The following is an 11700-nucleotide window of genomic DNA, read 5'->3' on the forward strand; positions in this document are numbered from 1 at the left end:
TCAATAATTTCGTATCTTTGTTCTGTAGCCGTTAGGGTGTTAGAGTAAAATGCCACTAGTTGATTATCTTAGAGGAGGGCTAATTATCTCAATGGTATAAGTCAAATGAGTCCAATGAGCTTGATCAAATGAAAATATGGTGCGTATGTTATAGCCCTGCTTGTCTAAATCACATTTCTTTTTTGTCAAGCAATGTAACTGATGTTAACAGAGGGCCTTGAAGCCCGAACTTAGCCTGTCATTTCAGGATATGTTGTATCTAAGAGACCTGTTAGCCTTTGTTCTATGGCACTTATTAAGGACATGATTTCTAGCCCAAAAATACAGCTCTTAAAAGCACCGTTTCTTGTTCATTTCATTGCTACGGATCATTCTGAAGTGATTTATGATGCAAAGCAGAATATCAATCCTTTCTTGCAAATTTGAGCCTATACCCTTGTGCTTTCTGAGCTGATTTTCCAGAAGGTGGCTACAGAAATTGACGTTTTTGTTACCTCAGTCTTAGGACATTTATTTGTTTATTTTTATTTATTTATTTTTTTTTTTTTAGCGTTTCTTATTGAATTTCACATCAGTAACTTAATAGATCACAATGGTCATTAGCAAATATTTATAAAACCAAAATATTTTTCACCTCCCCCCCCCCCCCCCCCCCTTTACCTCCCTCCCTGATTTGCTAACCTAGCCCCACTCTCTCTCAAACGTCTTCTAACCGCGCAACGATTTGGCTTTGAATTCGGCGCACGCTCTGAGATCAGAACTAAGTCATTAGACCTAGCTTTTTGTTTGACTTCCTGAAGCAAAGTTTTCCTGAGGACATCATTAAGTCTAGTGAGGGAAGATGTCTTACGAGTGCAGTTCCTGCCTCGTCTAATATTCTTGCTACCAGTAGTCCTCTTTTAAGCTAAACGGGTAATTTTCAGTTACTCGGGCTCAGACTATTAAAGGCTTGTATACTGTGGGCTTTGCTTGAAGTGGTGACAATCTTTGGCTTTAAAAAGTAGGTCTTAGGGATGATTTCTTTTCGGCCAACGTGAAATTTCTGCGAATTTGTTACCCAGCTTAAGACTTAGTATATTTTTGTGGTAGGAAAGGGCGCTAACCCTTCCCTTTTCAAATGTTGATTTCAACATCCGGGAACTTAAGTTAGTATGAAAACACTAGCAAGGATGGGCAAGGATTTTCTCTTCAAAAAGCGTGAGTTTGAAAAGCTATTCGATTATTTTTCACCCTTATAACTGTAGCGTCGTTAGGCTAGTGATCGATTAGTCGAGATATGCGATTTTGGGTGGTATTTCCGCTCTCGAGTTTCATAAATAGTTTCCTGCAGATGTTCGGTCGCCGTGATCCTAGTTCGCGTGCAGCATGAATCTAGTATGAACATAAAAAATCAATTTGAAACGCTGTCTTTCTCTCAAGAAGCCGATCCTGTTGAAGAAAGCTAGACTTGAGCGCTAAAAGACCGGGTTTTGGGCCAGATTTTCGATGCGTTGGCGCGGTTAATCATCGCTAAATTCTGGCACATTTTGTAGGAAGTTCACAGGTCATGTTTCATTTCATGCAGATGTTTTTAATTAGTGTCATGTCTAATTCCAAAGAAAAGCCTCTTTCGTTTTTCTCTCCCATACTATTCTTTGACCTTGCTTAAAATCTTGTGATAAACCCTAATTGAAGTCTTGTTAATGACTAGCATATTCCTTCAGCCTAGAAGGTCTCAAAATGTGCCCAATTTCTGGGAGTCACGTTTTCAAAAATCCAGGTATATATATATATATATATATATATATATATATATATATATTTTTTTTTTAACTGACAATTACATACTTTTAATTAAGATTACAATTGAAATTTGAATTAAACTAAATTAAATTAAATTAAATACCTCAAACATCTCCCATTTCTTTTTAAATTGGCGGATTTTATTTGTCTTAAAGGCTATGTATTTTTTGTTTCATATTTGATTTCCAAAATTTTCTTGAAATGATTAAAGATGGGGTTAATTTCTTTACACCTACAGCTCCACAGATACGTTTTTTCTAAAATTACTATATAGTTAAGCAGATCCATTCCCTCCTTCAGAATGCCTATCATAATGTCACGTATCGAGAGGCACTCGCAACTTCCAAGCCTATTTAATATACAAGAGGACACCAAATTCCAAAAATGCTTGGAAAAAGAGCATTCAAATAGGATATGATGAATAGTTTCTCGATGCTCTTTACAAAAGGTGCAGTTTGGATTTGATACATACCCTATTTTAAAAAGACGGTCATTTGTGTAGAGGATGTAATTTAACACTTTGTATTGAAAAGAGCGTACACACAGTTAGCTAGCAGCCCTCAAAGGTAAAAGATATACTTCTGAAATTTGGTCTTCTCTTAAATAAAATTCCTGACTGAGCTTATCCCATTTCCTAGGTTTTTCGTATATAAATTTTGTCAAATGTTTATAGTAGTTTTTACATTTATAATTTTCCAAATCAATGACGGTCATGAAATTTTGTATGTTAGTACCACTCATATGAAGTTTCCGAATATGCTTTTTTATATGATTTCGTTTTTCCAAGTTGAAAAAATATTTGGAGTTCTTTTCACCGTGCTCATGCCAGCGTGCCCGTGATCTTACGATTATACCTTCAACCTTTTCTTCATACAATTTTTCAATCCGCTCTCGAAGCACATTTAAAATCGTTTGATTTTCCTGAGAAGGATTATTTTCAAAAATTAAAGAAGCTTCCTTAAATTCCTTGTTTAACTTCTGCTCTTCCAATTTCTTTTCCTTACATTTATTCATTGAATATTGTCTGGAATATTTTTTAATGTTATATTTCACCCAGTCCCACACTGATCGCGGGTCTTCAAGATCGATCTCACCTTCCTGTACCCATTTAGGTATTAGAGAATTTATTTTTTCAACGTAAGTCTCGTCACTCAGCAAGGAACAATTAAGTTTCCAAATCCCAGGACCCTTAGCTTTTGCATCAACACCTTGAAATTCTATTAGGATTGCGGAATGGTCTGTTTTGATAGAGGGTATTATATCGACCGAACAAACATTATCCGCTAGAGAGTTTGAAATTAGCCAGTAATCTAATCTAGAAAAAAATGGGGGTTCCGATTGACTCCATGTATAACTACGTGTCGTAGGGTTTTTAATGCGCCAAATGTCATGTAAATCCAGCTCTGATTGTAGCTCTTCTATTGTGTTAATTACAGATTGCCTTGGGAAAAGGTTACCACCTCTTTTGTCCACTGTGGGGTTTAATGGACAATTAAAATCTCCACCTATAATAATATTTTCAATAGTATCAAAATCATTTTTCACAATAGTCTGCAATAGCGAGAGATAGAAGGCAACTAATTCATTGTCTCTGTTTGGACCGTAAAAGTTTACTAGAAGGGTTTGTTCACCATTGAGTATCACTTTCAGTATGAGAAATCTGCCATATGCGTCAGCTACCTTTTGTTCAACGATACAATCAAAATTATTTCGAATCAAATCGCAACCCCACGGGCGTTGTTAGCCCCGTGGGAGCAGAAGAATGGGGCGCCCCATTCCCTTTTCCATTGGGCTTCATTTTTCTCGGTTGAATGAGTTTCCTGTAGAAATATAATATCTGCTTTTTGTTTTCTGCACCAGGTGAAAATTGTTTTTCGTTTTCGAAAGTTGCTGATGCCTCTGATGTTTAGTGAAATAAGTTCACCCGTAATCATTTGGCCAAATAAAAGCAAAAAAGGATAATACAATAAAAAATATATACTCTGAAGAGGGAATGGATATCAACAAATAGCAAGTCGCTAAAATGAATATTGTGGATCTAATGTTTATACTGCGATTTGAGGTGTTTGAGGTAAAGAAATAATTTGGTTCGTATAGTACATTAAAAAATAAAGCGAAGAAAAAGAACATGAAAAACAGCAGGCACACACTTTGAAAATTCGCGGATGTGCAGCAATGCACAAGCGTCGCTAGCGTTTTGGCCACTATCATTGCGCGTTGTTTACACGCTGATCCTAGCTTCGCTCCGAAGTGAGGGTATCCAAAACAAATAGTATAATATTTTATAATAGCTGCTTCATACTACTTTAGTCTATTTTAATCTAATTATTGTACCGGAACAGCCTTACCGTCGATTAACAGTTTGCCTTTTGTAAAACGTACTTTCTTGCCTTCAAAAGCTTTTTTCATCATCGGTAGAGCTTTCTTACGGAGTTCGAAATCACCGGGTGTAAAGTCCTCGACTAATCTTACTCCATTAAGCAAGTTTTTATTCTGTGGGTTCTTCGCGGCTCGAAGTAGGTTCCTCTTAAATGGTCTAGCGTACAATTTCGCAATAATATGCCTGGGTTTGCCATCCTGTCTTCTTCCTGTGCGATGAGCATTTTCTAATTCTCCGTGAGCTTCTTCGAAGCCAAGAAGTGTGAAGTGGTCTAAAACAATGGTCATGCAATCTTCACCTTCTTCTTCTTCGACCCCTATCAGGCGAATATTGAAGTCGCGGGAGTATCTTTCCAAGTGTTCCAGTTTATTCTTAAGTTCTCTGTTACTTTCCTGACGTTTTTTAAAGGAGTCTTCCATTTTGCTGTCCATCGCTTCAACCGTAGACTTCGTAGAGGTTAAAGAAACCTTAATTCGGTCGACCTCTTCGTCAAGTACTTGAGCTTTGTTATTCAGGATTTCTATCTCGTCAATTTTCGACATTGCACTTTCTATCTTGACTAACCTGGCGTTCGTGTCTTGCTGGAAGTCAATTAGATCTGCACTTAGTTTCCTTATTTGACCGGTGAGTTCGCTCCGCATGGACTTTAACTCTTGCAGAACTTCAGCAGTCATGGCGTCTTCGTGTGTCGGCGTCACCTTTCTATTTTCCTTCGGCGGTTCGTGTTCACGTTGTTTATGGCTGCCTCAAATTGTCAGTTGCTTTCCGGATCTTAAACGTTTACCTGACATGAAGCATTATTCGAAGCAATTTCATTTTTAAATAAGAAAAATTTCCAATTTTTGTCGGAGCTCAGTAAGACACGTCTTCACTCCATCGTGGCCACGTGCTCTCCTTTTACCGTATATTAAAACTATGGTAGTGGACCTTTTAAGGTATACATACCACGTTTAAAACTGTTTCCTTTATGAGATCGATGACATCACATATGACGCGGTATTAGTGAGTTCTTTCTTTTGTGAATTGTATACTGGGAGTATTGAAAGTAATGTGAATTAATTAAAGATGTTCTCCTAATTCGTCTTAATTACTGTATTTTATATTAACCCTTTACTCATGTTACTAGAGACTTGAAAGGCTTTTAGCTGCACGTTTGTCCCCTGTCCTATCACAAGATGGCGCGCGCAACACGCCAGAGGTTAAAAGGCAGCGTAAAATCGCTCCAACTGGAAATAAACCTTTAGGAAACTTTTGCTTTTATCTCAGTGTTCACCTTATTCGTTTAAAACAAAGAGGTTTAATTCGGAATTGTTATCCGGTAAATTTTCTGTAAATGAAAAACAAAAAAAATAAGTTCTACCAGAAGCCCCTTATGCGTCTCTGCATAGTTCTACTGGAGAAACGTTTCTAGTACTGCCAGATAGGTTCAAAAAAAGGAGCACGCTTTCAAATAGGTCACTGACTTCAAGCAACATTTCCAAATTCCAATTCGATCTGGATTATTATTAACGAGGCTACGAGGCCAAGGGGAATAAAACAACAGAGGCATTGAAGTCTGTTGAGGAATAAAAGAGGAAATAGCAGATATGTCGATATTCTAAGAAACCACACAACACTTTTTAAATTTGAAAACATGTTTCGACAGAAACTCTGTGCTTTGTAATTTAAACTGAAGATGACAGAAGTTTCTGTCGAAACATGTTTTCAAATTTTAAAAGTGTTGTGTGGTTTCTTAGAAAAGAGGAAATATTTTTAAATTAGCCTGTAAGCCAAGCTATAATTTTAATCTGATTTATCGAAATTAGTCTATTACCCGAAATTAGTCTATTACCCGACAAACAGAAATGTAAAAACATTTTTAGGCTCCCACTAGATAAGATTTGACGATAATTCACAAAATGAAGAATATCTCTGGAAATAATGAGCTATGGTGATGGAAACTTGGCACCATCAGATTGTGCCTTACAAAAGACGCCAGACAGTACATACTTTGATTTTTTTATTGCGATTTTGCTATGGCAACACTCTTGGTTCCAGTCTTTTTTTGCTTTGAGGTGAATGTTGCCTATACTTTGACACTATAAGGACAGAGGCAGTATTGTTCAAAACACACACCATATCCATATTATCAAGCAATGCGCTCCTCTATTAAGCTAGGTCAAATAAGGAGATCCGGAAGCAAAATCGTTGCCATGGCAACATTGCAGAATCATTGCATTGTCTTTCCCAAAGTACGTTACTGGTGCCAAGCTATAGGCACCATCCACACTGATGCGTTTTCAAAAGTGTCCGCACTAAAACGCTCGAAACGATGAAAACGACTGAGACCCGGGACGACCATCCGTTATCTTGGATAACTACAATCCTGGCCAAAAATAATGGGACGATTTGCAAAATTAATCACGAACTGTTTCCCCGCCCCACCCCCCCCCCCCCCCCTTACCCCCAAGCAATGTTGTTACGATGCTGTGCTTATCTGCAGTCCGAATGATTCCAGTTGCGCTCAACATTGTTTGGGGGCAGGGGGGCTTTCCAACAATTGCAAAAACAGCTTAATAAAAATGTTGAAGACTGGCTTAAGATACAGAGAATGAAAATGTTCACAGACAATACTATTTTGTATACTGTCCCGGGTATTTTTGGTCAGGATTGTCTGAAAACGTGGTTTTGCAAAAAAACTAGTTATATCTTTAGAAAAGATAAATATTTCATGCGTATTATTGCTTATACATGAAGTTAATGTTGTTTCAAGTCTCAAGGGTTACATATGGTCGCATTTTTTACTCGCCATGGAAAAGAGGACTTGGACCGCGCGTTCTTGTTGTAAGGCTGACCGTGCGTATTTGCTAAGTGGAAACATTGGAATGTAAGTTACTGGCGATCAACCACGTCATATGGTGCGTATTTTTGCTTTGGGCAGTAATCAAGTCAAGAAAGCTACTCTTTTTGCCCGTTGGGTAAGCTTGGCGCAAATAGCCGTTTAGCGTGATCTCAACAAAATGCCAAACTATGTCCTTATGGCCTTAGCGGGGGATCCCCACACGCTCACTCTGATGTACATTATGTAGACTGCATGGAAAGCAGACTTATCCTCATAAACCGATATTTTGAGGAAGAAATTACAGCTAGAACATTACTAGTGTAGCAAATTGATGGTATAAAAGTTAACGAGGGCGTTTTTGAGTACTTTGGATGATAGTCCTACTGCAGTGATAGATAACATCGCACACCAGAATAGCAGAATAGTAGGGTAATTTTCGTGCTTTCCCTTCAGGATGATAGAACCAACTAGTAGCGTAAGAACCTCAAGCAACACCGTCAAATTATTTATTTAACGTGGTTGTAGCTTTTCACTCAAACGTAAGGGAAAATAACTGCACTTCATACAAAGACCGCTCCGTTCAAAGCATTATCAGTAAATCGTTACCCACCTATTTTAGTGACCTCTGCATTGAAAACACGCAAGTCCATGGTTATAATACCAGGAATTCAAAACATCTACATAAGTGTTTTAACCGAACTAACTATGGAAAATACTCTTTAAGAACTAAGATAGTTGATACATGGAACAAAACTCCTATAGAAATAAAACGATCTCTTTCTATACATGTTTTCAAAAAGAAAATGAAGCAATTCCTTCTCTTTCAATGATTATGATATCGGCGTTAACTTACATAATTTTACTTGCACCTTTTATTATTGCTGTTATTTGTACACCAAACCTGATATCCTGATTAATTTAGCTTAAAAATGTAATTTGAATCAAAGGGGGACTACTTTGTAAAAGGTCGTAAGGGTTTCTTTAGTCTTCCTCCCGACTTCAATGTAAATTGCACTATGTACTTATTATGTTACTTATAATTGTGGGAAATAAACATTTATTCATTCATTCATTCATTCATTCATTCATTCAGTTAAGTTGTAAGTCACGCACTGCGTGACATTGAGCTTGCTATGTTTCAATACGTAACAGTTCTCGCGGTCATTTCTCGCTCATTCAAATCGTGTTGCAGGGAAGAAAATGGCTTGTTTACAGGTCAACTTTTCTCCCAATGAAAGAAAAATTGTTTCTCCTTCTATTCTACCCCTTTTGATTACAGCATAAGTTCGTCTTAGTACTTTGCCAACATTTCTCACCCGTGTCGCAATAAAAAATCTAAGCTAATTTTGAATTATTTTTACGTAATGGGGTGAGAAATGTTCGAAAATAGATTTACTCTGTGAAATGCATTTAGGAAAGCATGTCAGCATGGCGATAAAATGATAAAGAAAGCCTTTACACGCTGCAAAAGGTAACAAAGGGCCCACAAACATCACAATATGGCTTTTTAGTGGTGAGAATTGTGGCCGAGAAATGTTCGGACAAATGTTTTGATGACGTATTGTATCTGTTTTGAGTGGTCACGCAATACGCGCGATTTAGCAAAACAGCCACCGCTAGGAATTAAACGTTTCTGCTCTTAAAGTGATATTCGTCTTCAATAGTGGGAAAAGCGCCATCTCGTATTCTTTTAAAATTTGTGTTGGTGTTGTCAATGGCACCTGCCTTACGCAAAACTAAGAGGGCGTCGGAGATCGCAAAAAGTTATTCGCCTTTACGTCCAACATTTCAGCTCCTAACCTCACTGGGAACAGGCAAGTGGACTGCATCTAACTAAGCACCATTGCTGAAAAGATATGCCCTCTCCATTTGCCTACAGTTTTCGAAAGATTCTTATCTCTTTCAGTGCTTCTATGTGCATACTTTGCAAAATAACTATGCGCACGCATATCGACGTCTGAAGACAAATATCCATTCCTCGTCTCTTTTTCCAATATTCGCGACTGTAACTTTCACTTTTTACGGCGAGGTGATGATGGGGATGGCCATAACACTCTTGATTTTAACGAAAGCAACTTCCAAATTGTCTTCAAAATGATATCATTTGCCAATTTAAAAGCAACGCTAAAATCAGACAATCCTGGCCAAAAATAATGGGGCGATTTGCAAAATTAATCACGAACTAGGCTCTCTCTCCTTTGCCAAGTTGTTGATGATGTCATCCTCCCCTGCAAAATCTGCAAGGGGTGCCAGATATATCTCCCAGGATCCTTTCATTCATGGCAATGAACGTTGGTTGTCCCTTTAAAATCTCGACTCCAATCCGTGTAAGGAGTGCAGTCTTACTATGTTGAATGCAATAAATGTCGTAAGTCTAATTATTCAACAGTAAAAAAATATATGTTTTTGCAGTCCCTAGTCATCTGTACCTGGTTTTAAATTAAAGTAAATTGTTTGACATAAAATCAAATAACACTTGGGTATAAATCCTCAACTGTCCCTGTCAAACTCGTTACTAAAAAAATCCATCAGGCAGTTATGGGGGCCAGTCTACACTTTATAATTTGCTACATGAGAGGTAACTTGGAGTAAAGTTGGAAATAACAGGGATAATGAAATTTTGTGCTGTTCAGTACAGTACTGATTATACAGCTGTAAATTGAATGGAAATTTCTGTGTGGGAAGGAAACCACTAAAATTTTGCATTTCTGTAGTGAGGACATTTCGTCCATCAGTGATCAAAATCCTGTGGTAATGGCTTCGAATCCTGTCAAAGTCAAAGAGTTTTTCTTTACCTTGCATGGACCACATTTCCTCACAGAGGTAATAAGTACTGAGAAGAAATTTAATACACAACTGGATCTATCCCTTGATGGGGAAAGTGCACAGAAACTTTCACACAAGAATGCATAATTTACAAGTTTATGAACTGCCTCAAGTGATTGTTGAGCCATGCTGCGTTTCCATCACATCTGTCATGATCTGTGATGATAAATAAAAGAAAGCTTACATCAATTTATTTTTCAGCAGGTTCAGCAACAGCCACATGGTTCATCTTTTGTCTTCAAATTCAACATAACAAATAATTATAACTTTTCAGGCTGACTTTGTGGGAATTTAGTTTGAGCGACTGGCACACTCGACGAATTGCTCAATTTTGTTGGAACTTCTGCCAACGCTCTCGATTTCATTCAAACTTGAACAAAGCGTTAAAATGTTACAAGTTTCCTTTTTTGACAAGTAAAGATCGTCTACATCTTTTCTGCTATAAACCTGTGCTTTGTTATCAATGTGTTGAACAACAAAACAATTATCCTGCTCAATCTTGCGGAATATCGCCTGATTCTAAGTATCAGGCGATATTCCGCAAGATTGAGCAGGGTAATTGTTAACTATTGGCAAAAATATTTAAAAAACTCAACTCAACGTATATGAAAGAGATAAAAGCTAAACGTGTCAAAGACTGCGATGTAACCCTTCTGGCGAAGTCTCACCGTATAGCCCACTACATAGCGTGAGTAATCCCCCCCTTCCTCACCTCCCCCGAAGGAATAATTTGACAAACGACTCAGACATATAAAAGCGCGATAAAATAACAACATTCGACAGTAAGACTTAAATTTACGAAGAGTTTTTATCGATTTCTACCAAATGTGTCTAACCCTAAAATAAGAATCCTTCCGTAGTAGACTCTAGACATATTGTCAGTTGATAGACTTTTTCTTTTTCTTTTTTTTTTTTTTTTTTTTTTTCACCTCCAAACTAGAAAAATGACCAAATTCCTCGTTGTGGTTTTCATTAAATAGCAAGTTTTGAAATCGCCTCACTAATGGGAAGCTGCTCATGTTAAAGAGAACTGTCTGTAAGAACAATATTGTCATTGGTTAAAAAAGACAGCTTCGACGTTCCATCAAACCTGACGTTAAAACTCGACCGGTGGCAAAAGCAAATAGATCCTGTGGACCAGCGTTTTATTTGCATTCCTCTTTTGAAGTTCAAAGAACCCGAACATGGGTCGTGTTATTTACCTTTATATTTTCGAGCTACTGTCCTGTATGAAACTCATCTCAGCCTGCCCAGACGGTAAGTTTTCTTTATTCGAATGATGTTTTCCTCCATTTTTCACTAAAAAATGCTAACTTGTCCCTAACCCCCAACGAGTATTTCCTTTACCACTGACATGGGATGGTTTTCTAAGTCAGTATTCTCTGTAATTGTTCTTATCTTGTGTCTGGTAATATTACAAGAAGACATTGGTTCTGGAAGAGGTATTACACTGGTTCAACGTTATGTTCAGCTTAAAGGCTCGTACATAAATTTCATATCTTCAACAACTGGGTATTACTTATTTTCGGTTTAAACATAGATTTACATTTTCCATGCTCTATAACACTAACTCGACAGGACAGTCCCGAATAGAAACCACAACCAGCTCAAAAGATCTTTTTTTATAAAAATAAATTTTCAAACTGATAGGCTTTAAGTGAACGTATTCTTTGTTTTCTCATCGTTTTTACAACGACAAAATTTAGTGATACATTGACTTCCTGTCTCTAAGTTACGCAATCTTAAATACCCCCAATTAGTATTCCGTCGAAACAGCTATAGCTATTAAGCAGAAATTGTATGTAAAGATAATATACCCAGCGAATAGAAATTGACAGCTATACCGTTTTCGTTCTCTAACGGTATGAAACGACAAACGACAAACTTCCAT

The 11700-nt window shown here is 37.4% G+C and overlaps 3 protein-coding genes across 3 annotated transcripts in view; 2 read left to right on the plus strand and 1 right to left on the minus strand.

Annotated features, from left to right (window-relative positions):
• The window catches only part of LOC146454971 (uncharacterized), a 394059-nt gene that overhangs the window by 217523 nt on the left and 164836 nt on the right, over positions 1-11700 (plus strand). The window lies entirely within an intron of this gene.
• LOC146454976 (uncharacterized) overlaps positions 1-11700 on the minus strand; it is a 234456-nt gene that overhangs the window by 135502 nt on the left and 87254 nt on the right. The gene's annotated exons all lie outside the window — the stretch shown is intronic.
• LOC146454983 (uncharacterized) overlaps positions 10983-11700 on the plus strand; it is a 146278-nt gene continuing 145560 nt past the window's right edge. Inside the window, exon 1 of the mRNA XM_085094842.1 lies at positions 10983-11066. Coding sequence (XP_084950968.1) covers positions 10994-11066 — 73 coding nt within the window. The 5' untranslated portion in view covers positions 10983-10993. The remainder of the gene's footprint in view (positions 11067-11700) is intronic.

This window comes from Pavona decussata, unplaced genomic scaffold (genome assembly GCF_977016875.1).
Source record: "Pavona decussata unplaced genomic scaffold, jaPavDecu1.1 SCAFFOLD_291, whole genome shotgun sequence".
Taxonomy (NCBI): Eukaryota; Metazoa; Cnidaria; class Anthozoa; order Scleractinia; family Agariciidae; genus Pavona; species Pavona decussata.